The sequence below is a fragment of the Coloeus monedula genome, assembly GCF_965178545.1.
Source record: "Coloeus monedula genome assembly, chromosome: 7".
NCBI classification, from domain to species: Eukaryota; Metazoa; Chordata; class Aves; order Passeriformes; family Corvidae; genus Coloeus; species Coloeus monedula.
The window spans coordinates 39,469,425-39,481,867 of NC_138787.1; the positions used below are offsets into that span (position 1 = coordinate 39,469,425).

Here is a 12,443-nt window from a genome sequence, read left to right on the forward strand (position 1 = left end):
CTTCTCCCAGGAGTGCCTCTGGCAGCTCCAGCTTTTCCCACCCCCTTCCAGCCCAGGTGTAAATGGATTTCACCTTTTCCACTCCAATTTAAACTCCTCATTACCTCTCCTAGGGGTGTCCATAAAATTTCGGGAGCTCGGCCATTTCCAGCCCCGGGAAAAACCAGGAAACTCCAAAAAACTTCCAGCACTAAAAACCTGGACAATGAACATCTCCCAGCAGGAATTTGGGTGTCGGGAGAACGATTTTCTCGCAGGTTGTTGGAGCCTCTTCGTCCCCATGCCGCTGCCGGGATTCCCGGGAAGTGGCCACCCCTCCCCCAGCCGATGTGGATGCGTGGATTTATCCCCAGGAGGATCCCGCCGGGAATGGGAGAAACACCCGGGAAAGCTCGCAGGGAAAGATCCCTAGGGAGGGAATGGACGGAGGAATCCAAATCCCGTGGGAGCAGCGGCTTCTCCCTCCCTGGAATGTGCCCGTGCGAAGTCACCTGTTGGGCAGGATTTTAGCTGGGATAATAAAACCCGGATTTGGGGGTTTTCCAGAGCCAAAATTCCCGCTCTGCTCCCGGCCAGCGGGATACAGCCGGGGTGGGCTGCGTGGATTCCCTGGGCACAGCCGCGATCCAGGGGCAGGAACGTAATTCCCGCATCTCCCCGCGCGCAGGGATGCGGGTCCCGCGTTCAGCCAGACGCGGGGCCTGGAAAAGCGCCGGAAAAGCGCTGGAAAAGGGAAGTTTTAACGCGGCTGGACGGGAAATCCCGCCCGGACGGGCCGCGGGGGGACAGGGAAAGCTTCATCCCGGCCGCTCCCCGCTCCCCTCCTCGGCATCCCGGGACTCGCAGGCGGGAGGGATGGGATGGGATGGGATGGGATGGGATGGGATGGGATGGGATGGGATGGGATGGGATGGGATGGAGGCGGACGGAATAAGCAGCCCAGACCTGTTGCCATCAGAGCACGCTTTACTTCGGCAGCCGCGGGCGGCGGGACGGGACCGGGACGGACCGGGACGGGCCGGGATGCGCCGGGATGGGCCGGGATGGGCGGCTCCGGCCACCCCGAGCATCTCCTGGCCTCCGGCATCCCGGGATCCGTTCGCCTGCTGCTTTTCAGGAGGCTCCAAGCCGAGCCCGCGTGTCCGCGGGAGGGCTGCGGGCGGTCAGTCCGGCGGCCAGCGCTGCGGTCAGTCCGGTGGCCAGCGCTGCGGTCAGTCCGGCGGCCAGCGCTGCGGTCAGTACGGCCCCACCACCACCGCCTCCACCTCCTTGGACGGGCGGCGGTCCTTGACCAGAAAGTTGATCATGCCCTCGGACTTGATGAGGAGGTTGCAGCCGAGGAAGAAGATGCCGAACACCACGGTGAGGGCCAGCACGCACATGACGGCGATCTGCACCACGCGCATGATGTACAGGCTGCGCTCGTCCGCCGCCGCGCCGCTGCCGTCGGTCACCACGGAGGCGGCGGTGCAGCAGCGCAGCGCCCGCTCCAGCTCCAGCGCCAGCAGCCCCGCCGCCGCCGCCGAGGAGCCGTTCAGCCCCGCCGGCATCGCCAGCGAGCCGTTCATCCCTCCTGGCATCCCCAGCGAGCCGTTCATCCCTCCTGGAATCCCCAGCGAGCCGTTCATCCCCGCCGGGAGCCCCAGCGAGCCGCTGAGCCCCGCCGGGAGCCCCGCCGAGGCGCCGCTCGTCCCGCCCGGCAGCCCCGCGGCCGCCGCCGCCGCATGCAGGCGGCCCGAGCCGGGCCGGGCGGAGCCGTGCCGAGCCCAGGCGAGCCCAGGCGGGCCGGGCGGAGCCGTGCCGAGCCCAGGCGAGCCCAGCCTGGCCGCTCCGCGCTGCCCGCCCGGCACCGCCCGCTCCGCTCCGCCCCGCGGGGACAGCCGGGGAGGGGACCGGGATGGGATGGGATGGGATGGAGAGAGGGAGGGGAGAGGGGTCGGAGGGAGGGTGGGGGTGGAGGATGAGGGAGGGATGGGGATGGAGGGAGGGATGGAGGGTGGGGATGGGTATGGGGAGGGAGGGGACGCGAGGGAGGGGAGAGGGCTTGGAGTGGGAGGGTTGGAGTGGGGATGGGAGGGAGAGAAGGGAGGGTTGGGATGGGCAGGGAGGGAAGAGCGTTTGGGAATGGGAAGGAGGGTGGGGATGAGGAGGGAGGGTTGCGATGGAGAGGGAGGGGAGAGGGTTTGGGGTGGGAGAGGGAGGAGGGAGTGGGGAGGGTTGGAGGGTGGGAAGTTGGGCTGGAATGGGAAAGGATCAGGGAGGGGTTTTGGGGCACAGAGGAGGGGTCGGCGTGGAGAGGGCTCGCGAAGGGGAGCGGCTCTTTGGGAATCGGGATGGGGAATCAGGAAAGGGTGAGGGCGGCGTTTTGGGGGTGGCTTTGGGAAGAGGGAAGTGGATTCGGCTTGGAAAAGGGTCGGGAAGGGGAGTGCGTTTGGGGAGGCGGGAGGGGGGTGCGGGGAAGGGGTTGGGAGCACAAAGGGCTGGGAGGGGGCTGCGAGGGGGGCCAGGGAGAGTGGGGAGGATTTGGGGAGCAGGAGAATGGGATTGGGGGCTTGGAGGGCTGGATGGGGCAAGGGGGGGGATGTGAGGGGCCTTTAGGGAGCGGGTTTGGATGGGAGAAGTTTGGAGGGGGATGAGGAGGGGGATTAGGGGGAATTGGGGGTTTGGGGGCATTGGGGCAGCAGGATTTTTGCCCGTGGGATTTGTGCTGGGTTTTGGCGAACGGATTTCAGGGCTGGACTCTCCCAAGGGAGGGAGCTTTGGGAATGGGGTTTGGGAGTGCTTTTAGGGGAACTCACAGGGATCAGATTTTGTGGGAGCGGGATTTCCCACGTGGGTTTTTCTTGTGGCAGCGAGTTCTGGGCTGTGCATTCCCAGGGAGTGGGGTTGGGAAGTGTTTTTTTGGAAAAAACGCGTCCGGGAAGAGGTTCCTGTGGTGAGGGGATGCAGAGCCGCTCCTGGGAACTGCGGGAAGAGCCAGAGCCGCCCTTTGGGGCCCTGTGGGCTCAGGTGGCCGAGCCCCCCATTCCCAAAGTTCCCCCAGCTCTGTTTTCATGGAAGATCCAGCTCCAAGCGTTTCGGAGCCTTCCCGTGTGCCCGGGGGAGGCGGCAGAGGAGCGGGGACAGCCGGGTGTGACCCTGGGGTGCTCCTGGGCGCCGCGCACCCCTGAACCCCACTGCCCCTCCCTGGGCAGCCCCCGAGCACCCCAGGCAGCCAAACTCTTCCCAGGGGCCTGGGGGTTTTGGGGAATTCTTGTCCCCCTCAGCTCAGGGGAGTGCCCAGCCCGGGGCTGCTCCTGGGGCCAGCTTCCCACGGATGATTTGGGAGGTTTTGGGGATAACTGGAGCAGCTCCCGACAGCCAGAGCCGGGGGTTGGCTGCGCATCCCGACATTCCAGCTCCTGGCTTTCCCAGGGATGGGCAGCACGATCCCGAGCTCCGGCCGAGCCATGACTTGGGAGATTTCCTGGAGGAGGCTCTGGATGCAGAGCTGGGAGCTGCGGCCCAGCTTAACCCTGCGCTGTCCTTGCCCGAGTGCGATTGGGATCATCCCAAACATCCCGAGGGATCCCTGTGTGGTTATCCCAAACATCCCGAGGGATCCCTGTGTGGTTATCCCAAACATCCTGAGGGATCTCTGTGTGGTTATCCCAAACATCCTGAGGGATCCCTGTGTGGGGATGGGATCATCCCAAACATCCCAAGGGATCGCTGTGTGGTTATCCCAAACATTCTGAGGGATCGCTGTGTGGGATCAGGGGCTGGGACAATCCCTGTCCGGGGGTTCAGCGGCCTTGGGGCTCCTGGGGATTTCCTGGGTTTCTCCTCTTGGGAATGAGCCAGCAGAGAGGCCCAGGCCTGGAGGAAGGATGTTTTCCAGAGCACTTCCAGCTGAATTGTCCTGGTGTGGTGGCTTGGGGTGGCACTGGGGTGACACTGGGGTGACACTGGGGTGGCACTGGGGTGACACTGGGATGACACTGGGGATGGCTCTGGGGTGACATTGGGGGTGACACTGGAGTGACACTGGGATGGCACTGGGGGTGACAGTGGGGTGGCACTTGAGGGCTTAGTGCCAGGGGAATGCTGGCCTCGATGACCTTGGAGGGCTTTTCCAATGAAACCATTCCATGATTCCATGTTGCATTGGATCATGGGTGTCACCTGTCCCCACGCCCTGTCCCCTGCACCCCTGGGCCACCTTTAGGGTCCCCTGTAGGGGTGATGGTGCCCTGTGGGGTCCCTCCCTGCCTCGCTCCCCCAGCGGATGGGAACGTTTTGTTTTCCAGTTGGAAGAAAAAGATGGGATCCATCCTAATGAGCCAAGGCAGTGCTGGCAGTTACTGCAGCCAGAGGAAAAGCTGGAAGAGCTCTTGGAACTCCACACGGTTCCTGTTTGGAGCATGGTGTCCTCCCTTCCCATCGGGCATGTGGGGCAGGGTCCGTCCTTGGGCCCTGCTCCAAATCCCAGCTCCTGGCAGCTCCACGGGAAAATGATTCCAATCCCTGAATTAGGACAGGAACAATCCCATCCCTGAATAATGACAGAAACGATCCCACCGCTGAATTAGGACAGGAACAATGCTGAATTAGGACAGGAACAATCCCATCCCTGAATTAGGACAGGAATGATCCCAATCCCTGAGTTAGGACAGGAATGATCCCAATCCCTGAATTAGGACAGGAACAATCCCATCCCTGAGTTAGGACAGGAACAATCCCGTCCCTGAATTAGGACAGGAATGATCCCATCCCTAAATTCTGTGGGAGAAATCCCACGTGTGCTTTCAGCTCTGAGGAGCGAGGCTGAGAGCAAGGAGAGCTGGAGCCACTCCTGCTCTGGGAATGCAGGTTTTCCATGGATTTATCCTTTGCAAATCCTAAATGTGAAGTGCTTTGGGAATGTTTTCTGGGAAGTGATGCCCTGAGCAGAGTTAGGCCTGACTTAGCAGAGGGACATGGCAGCCTCGTGGTGGCTGTGTCAAAATGCATGAAAGCCTCAGAAATCACGGAAAACACCGTCCCTTTCCCATGGAGATCCCATCTTTTTTGGTTTTCTGGGATAAGGGAACAGTACCAGGAGTAGCCTTGGTCAGAGCAGGCACCCCTGGGGGGTTCTACCACCCCAGCGGAATGTCAGGGCAGGATGAAGGCAGGACTGGACCCCTGGATGTCCCTTTTATCCTTGGGATTTGCCAGCTGGAATGGGATTAGCGCTGGGAAGGAGTCTGCATTTCATCTTTCTAGGGAAAGAAGTCCCTAGAAGCCTTGGGAACAGGGATTTGGGGCAGGGCAGCGCCAGGTGGGTGCAGAGCCCATCAGGGCTCAGGGAAGGGATCGCTCCTCTTCCCGCTGGATTTGTGGATCACCGGAGGTGGAAAGGCTCCTGTTCCCTCCTCCCTATCCCACCCATCCCGGTCCTGTTCCCTCCTCCCTATCCCACCCATCCCGGTCCTGTTCCCTCCTCCCTATCCCACCCATCCCGGTCCTGTTCCCTCCTCCCTATCCCACCCACCCCGGTCCTGTTCCCTCCTCCCTATCCCACCCATCCCTGTCCCCTTCATCCCTCCCTATCCCACACATCCCGGTCCCGTTCATCCCTCCCTATCCCACACATCCCGGTCCCGTTTCCTGACTCCCGGTGCCCGACTCGGCCCCGTATCCCGGGATGCGGAGCGGGGCCGGGATTGCCGGGAGAGCAGTGACACCTAGTGACACCTCGGGACTCCGGGATACCGGGACTCAGGGATACAGGGGCTCCGGGATACCGGGATACAGGGACACGGGAACGAGCCCGGGGAACCGGGCACGGGCTCCGGGCAGCCGTTTCCCCACCGCTTCCATTTTCCAAGGACAGGAATCCCATTCCTGAAATCCCAGGAGGGCCTGCCTGACTGGCTGGTACTGCAGAGTACTTCAAATTCCCGGGAATTCCATGGCTGGAATCACGGACCATGGGATGGTTTGGGGTTGGAAAGGACCTTAAATCCCATCCCATTCCCCCCTTTCCACAGGTGGGGACACCTCCCACTATCCCAGGCTGGCAGGGACCTCCTGCAGCCACCACACCTCACTGTGGAAATAATCCCGGGAATCCCAGGACTGGATAAAAACCTGGGATTCTCCCCAGGGGAATTTTAGAGCCCCAGCAGCTTTAATTTTTCCCTGTTTTTTTCCCTACATTTCCACTTTGGTTGTGGTCGGGATTTGTTCTGTTCCAAGCAGGGCTGTGCACACAAAATTTGGGAAATTTTAATTTGGGAAAGGATTGTGCCAGGATCCGTCTCATCCCAGGATCCAGCTGGGAATCCACACTGCCAGCAGGGCTGATATCCCAATATCCCACACCAGGATCCTCCATTTTGGGATAGAATTCCCAGCTTGGTTCTGCTCCAGTTCATTATCAAAGTGAGATAAGCAGGAATGAAAGGGTGGGAAACAATCCCATGGATTGGTGGGATGTGGAGCTGGTGAGCGACTCCAGAGGCCATGGAGAGGTTCCAAGGGCTGGAGCCAGGCTGGGAGAGCTGGGAATGTTCACCTGGAGAAGGGAAGGACACAGGGAGAGCTCCGAGCCCCTTGCAGGGCCTGAAGGGGCTCCAGGAGAGCTGGAGAGGGACTGGGGACAAGGCCTGGAGGGACAGGACCCAGGGAATGGCTTCCCACTGCCAGAGGGCAGGGATGGATGGGAGATTGGGAATTGGGAATTGCTGGCTGGGAGGGTGGGGAGGGGCTGGGCTGGAATTCCCAGAGCAGCTGGGAATAGCAGGAAAGATCCTTGGGAATGCAGAGCGGGTGTACAGCCACCGGTGTCGGTTTGATCCCAACACATTCCCGTTTATCACCAGCCATCCAATCAATACGGATTTCTTCAGCTTCCCAAATGTTTGGGATCATGGGATAATGCAGGAAACTCTGGTCACATTCCCAGAGCAGCAGTGACAGAGTTTCATATAAAGGGCAATTAAAACTCCAGTTAAATTCCAATTAAATTCCAATTCAAATCAATCTGCCAGTGCCATCCAAGAGTTCTCCTAGGGGATGGAAGAGTTTTCCCAGGGAATGGTGCTCATCCACTGTGTCAGTGGATAAGGAATGAGGGAGTAGCCTTATTAGAATGTTTTAAGAGGAGCAGGGGTCTCTTTCCTTGGGATTTGGGAATGAAATCCCAGATCCGGGTGCAGGGATCAGCCCTTCCCACCCCCTGCATATCAGATCAGATATGGGAAGAGTGTTCTGGGTGGGGAAGGATCCCAGACTTAAGGGATTTTAGGAGTGCTTAAAATCAGGGAAACTGCCCGGGAATGTGGGATCTGTGCCCTGGGATGTGAGAACTCCCAGAGATGGATTTTAGGAACACTTAAAATCAGGGAATTTCCTCGGGAATGTGGGATCTGTGACCTGGGATGGGAATAGACTCCCACAGAGGGATTTTAGGAGTATTAAAATCAGGGAATCTGCCCGGGAATGTGGGATCTGTGACCTGGGATGGGAATAAACTCCCACAGAGGGATTTTAGGAGCACTTAAAATCAGGGAATCTGCCCGGGAACGCGGGATCTGTGCCCTGGGACAGAGGGATTTTAGGAGCATTAAAATCAGGGAATTCCCTCGGGAATGCGGGATCTGTGCCCTGGGATGTGAGAACTCCCAGAGATGGATTTTAGGAACACTTAAAATCAGGGAATCTGCCCGGGCATGGGATCTGTGTGCTGGAAGCCTTAAAAGCACAGTGGATAAAAATGCACTGGTCTGGCAAATTGGGACGGACATTCCAAGAGGGATTGGAACACCGTGGGAGGCTCTCCCCCAAAATCCCATCTGGTTTTCCATCCTGCTCCTTCAAATATGGCAAAATCAAGACACTTCCCACACCTAGTGGAAAACATTCCAAAGAAACGGGGGGGAGGGAGAGGGGGAAATCCTTTAATTCCAGGTTGGCTGGAGTGGAAAAGGACCTTAAATCCCACCCCATTCCATGATTCCTTTCCCATATCACCTCCCACTATCCCGGGCTGATCCAAACCCATCCAGCCTGGCCTTGGATGCTTCCAGGGTTGGAGCACCCATGGAATAACCTGTGCCAGGACCTCCCCGCCCTCCCAGCCAGGAATTCCTTCCCAAAACCCAACTTAAATCCCCTCTTCCTCAAATAAACAGGGAATTAAATCAGGGCTCTGGAATAGGAGCGGAAACCTGAAAATGCCAAAGAAACCCAGGAATAAAACCCAGAGCTTGGGAAAAGTGGATGCTAATAAAGCTCAGCCGCCATTCCAGAGGGAGGGATAAAACTTCCCAGCTGGAATTTATGCTCCCTCTGCATGGCTGCAGTTGGATCCTGTTCCAAGGCTAAGAAATTCCCACAGAAAAGTTTTCCCTGTGGATCACAGCAGATTCCCGACTTTCCCCACCTTCCTTCCCTTCCTGGTTCCCCAAGGATTGCAGCCTCTGGATGCTTCCAGCCCTGTTTGCCACGGGAATATCCGTGCTCCAGAGGCAGGATGGGAGTCAGGGAAGATTCTGATCCCCCTTTTTTAGGGGAAACTTGCTGCAGAGCACACTGAGCCCAAGTATTCCTGGAATATTTAAATGAGGAAAATCTTTCCAGGGCATTTTACATTTTGGCTGGATCAGCTCCTTTCAAACGTGGAATTTCCCGAGGTTTTTCCCAAATTTTGAGCCTGGAAGCTCAAAATGAGATTTCAATGGCCCAATCCCAGAACCTGCTGTTCCTTAAGCCCCAACATCCCCCTGCTCCGTGAGATAACGCATCAGGAATACGGGAAAACAGGGAAAAATCCCAACGCTGGCGCTCACAAGTGAAACAGCTCTGGAAAAGGAACGGAAATGTTCCAGGCATGGATAAATCCTTGGATAGGACCCCTTTAAAAGGAGGCGGGAGCCCAACACCGAGGGCGTGGATTGGCTGCTGTGGGATCGGGATAGCCCAAAAACCCTCTGGAATTTTCCCCTGGATGGCGCTCCTTGCTTTATCCCTCTTTTTTTTGGTCCCAACCCCCCCCCATTCCATAATTCATCCCATTTCCATGAAAATAAAGGAGGGAGGAAGGATTTATTCCCCATGTCTCTTCCCATGGCTGGGCATGGAATGCAATGAGTTTCTCTCCCCCCAAATTCTGGAATTCTCTTTGGATACGGACACTCGGCCAACAAATGGGGCTGGATTTGAAATGAAAACCATTCCATCCATGGAATTCTCTGGGGATTGGGATCCTCTGGACTCGCACTTGGAGCCAGGGATGAACATTCCCAGTCCTAGCAGCTCCTCATCAGCATTGAAATGGATTTTTATTGTTTCAAGGTTGACTTTAAAGAGATTCAGCATTTTTTTTGCTGGAATTTTTCTATTAAAAAAAAAAAAAAAAAGAAAGAAAAAGAAAGGGAAAACTGCAGCAGCTCCAGCTGTTTTTTCCATACGGAAATTCCATACTGTATTCCTGTGTCTTAATTATCATTTTTAATGAGCGTTTTCCAGCTAATTTCGGAGTTTATTGTTCTCTCCTTGCTGTTTCCAAAGGTTCCATGGAATTTTCTTGCACACAATTAAAAGGGAATTTTTTGGGAACGTTTAAAAATTTTTTTTGCTGTTTCCTGGAAGTTTTTATTTCCAGCGAAACTTGGATTTTTGGGTTCTGTACAGCATCCATTCCCCATCTCCACTCATCCAAGGCTTTTTTCTGGGTGGGAATTTATTTTCCAACTAAAACTTTCCTTTATCCTTCCCGGAAAACCCAGGAATTTAAAGATCCCTTCGCTCCCAGACACAGAAGCGGCGTCGTGGTCCTTGCATCCCAAAATCCCGGAATGCTTTGGGTTGGAAGGGACCTCAAAGCTCAGCCCGCTCCAGGATTCTTCCGTGAGTAAAACAGAAGGGTTTTCCTGCTGCTCTTCCACAGGGGTGGGATTGGGATCAAATTCACAATTCAACCGTGGAATTTTGCTGTTTCTTCCCTATTTTTGAGGATGGTTTGAACGCTGCCAGACTCCATGGATCAGGAGTTCCTTGGATTGCGGTTGGAGCAAAGCCCTTCCCGCGAGTATTGCCCCGAGGAGGGAAGGGATGCTCCGCGATTTCCCGGGAATTCTCCATCCCTGCATTCCCGGGAAGGGAGGAACGCGCCCGGCCTGGGCAGGGCTGGAGAGGAGAGCGCTGCAATGCAGAGGAATCCCTGGCTCATCCTCAGGGATGCAGGGAATGCTGGATTCCCGCCTTTCCTCGCTCCCAGCTTTCCTCAGGAATCCTTTAACCCTTCCCTGAGCACCCCAAAGGGAGGGGGAAAATCCCCAAGGAATTTTTCGGGTGGGGTTGGGAAGAGAAAGAGGCCCCTGAATCGTTGATTAAATATTTTAATTAATGAAAAGCGCTTTTATTCCTTACTTTATAAGGAAAAAGTTCATTTTACGGCTTCTTTTATAAAGGAAAAAGGGCTTTTGGAATTTATTTTATAAAGAAAAAATGCTTTTATAACTTTTTTTTTAAAGGAAAAAAATCCTTTTGTGACTTGTTTTATAAAGGGGGGAAAAAAGCATTTTTGGCTTGTTTTTTAAAGGAAAAATAAAGGTTTTTATTGCTTTTAGGGGGGGAAATAGGGAGAACTTGCTGCAGAGCACACAGAGTCAAAGTATTCCTAGAATATTTAAATGAGGAAAATCTTTCCAGGGCATTTTACATTTTGGCTGGATCAGTCCTTTCAAACGTGGAATTTCCCGAGGTTTTTCCCAAATTTTGAGCCTGGAAGCTCCAGAAAATGAGATTTCAATGGCCCAATCCCAGAACCTCCCTGCTCCATGAATGAATGAAAATTAATTTTCATTAATTATGTTTTTAGGGGATACATGTTTTCATTATTTCTTGGATGAGGAACAAAGTCCAAGGTACCCGGAAGTTTCCTGCGTCCGTCTGTGCCTCTGGTGTTCAGGAAAAATAAATCCATTTATTGTTAAACCGACAATCAAATGTTGTGAGTCCGGAGTTCCTGGCACTGCCGGACAGACAGGAGAGGGAAAGGAGCGCAGGGATCCCTGGATCCAAGAAAACCTCCCTGGAGCCAGGCTGGGAGAGCTGGGAATGTTCACCTGGAGAGGAGAAGGATCCAGGGAGAGCTCCGAGCCCCTGGCAGGGCCTGAAGGGGCTCCAGGAGAGCTGGAGAGGGACTGGGGACAAGGGATGGAGGGACAGGACACAGGGAATGGCTTCCCAGTGCCAGAGGGCAGGGATGGGTGGGAGATTGGGAATTGGGAATTCCTGGCAGGCCCTGGCACAGGGTGCCCAGAGCAGCTGTGGCTGCCCCTGGATCCCTGGCAGTGCCCAAGGCCAGGCTGGACATTGGGGCTGGGAGCAGCCTGGGGCAGTGGATGGGATGGGATTTAAGGTCCCTTCCCACCCAAACCATTCCAGGATTCCGGGATTTCCCCATGAACCTGGGCAGTCTGTTCCCGGCTCCTCCTGCACAGAGGATGAGCAGCTTCTGCCTTTTGGTCTCCTTTCCCAAAGAGCGAATTTCCCTCCCAAAAGTCAGGAAATTCCAGCCAAAGGCCGGCAGGAGAGGTGCAGCCCCCGGGACTGACGGGTGTGAATCCAGCTGGGATGGGAACGGCCCTTGGGACTGGGGACCTGGAATATGGGGAAATAGCTCTGCTCCAGTGCCCGCGCCTGCCTTCCCTGTGCTTCCCTCGGCATTCCCTGCGCTTCCCGGGCCCCTCCAGCCTCCCCTGCTCCCTTCAGATCCACATCCCACATCCCTGATCCCCTGCCCTCCTCATCACCCCTTCCCACATCCCCCACATTCCCCCATCCCCTCAGTGTCCCTGCCCTTCCCCTGCTCCCCTCATCACCCCATCCCAAACCCCGATCCCCCCAGCGTCCCTGCCTATCCCCGCTCCCCTCAGCACCTTACCCCAGCTCTCCTCATCCCCTCTTCCCGCATTCCCGGCTCCCCTCCTCACCTCATCCCACCCCCCGACCCCTCTCCATCCCCGCCCCATCCCTCCCCATCCCCGCCCCCTCTCCCCCGCCTCCGCCCCTTCCCTCCCCGCACGGTTCGCGAGGCCGGAGCCGCCCCCGGCACCTGCCCGGCCCTTCCTCCCTCATCCCTCATCCCTCCCTCATCCCTCATCCCTCCCTCCATCATTTCCCGTCTCCCAGCCCTCCCCGCTGCCCTCGGGCCGAGCCGCAGCATCGCGGGAGCCGCGGCCATTGCGGCCGAGGCGGGGCCGCTCCCGGGGCCGCTCCCGGGGCCGCTCCCGGCGCTCTCCCCGCTCGGCCCCGGCCATGAGGAGGAGGAGGCGGCCGGCGGCTCCGTGCCGAGCCCCCGGTGGAGGCTGAGAGCCCCCCGGCACCTTGCTGGAGCCCCGGACTGACGGTGCTGAGCCCCCGGTGGAGGCTGAGAGCCCCCCTGGATGCTGCTGAGCCCCCCCAGGACT

The 12,443-nt window shown here is 57.1% G+C and overlaps 1 protein-coding gene across 1 annotated transcript; it reads right to left on the bottom strand.

Annotated features, from left to right (window-relative positions):
• Positions 1-1,235: 1,235 nt before the first annotated feature.
• RPRM (reprimo, TP53 dependent G2 arrest mediator homolog) lies at positions 1,236-1,628 on the bottom strand (the record flags this gene model as incomplete). Its single annotated transcript, XM_082285376.1, has 1 exon — positions 1,236-1,628. One exon carries the CDS (start codon positions 1,626-1,628, stop codon positions 1,236-1,238), a length of 393 nt encoding a protein of 130 aa, XP_082141502.1.
• Between the last annotated feature and the right edge of the window lie 10,815 nt (positions 1,629-12,443).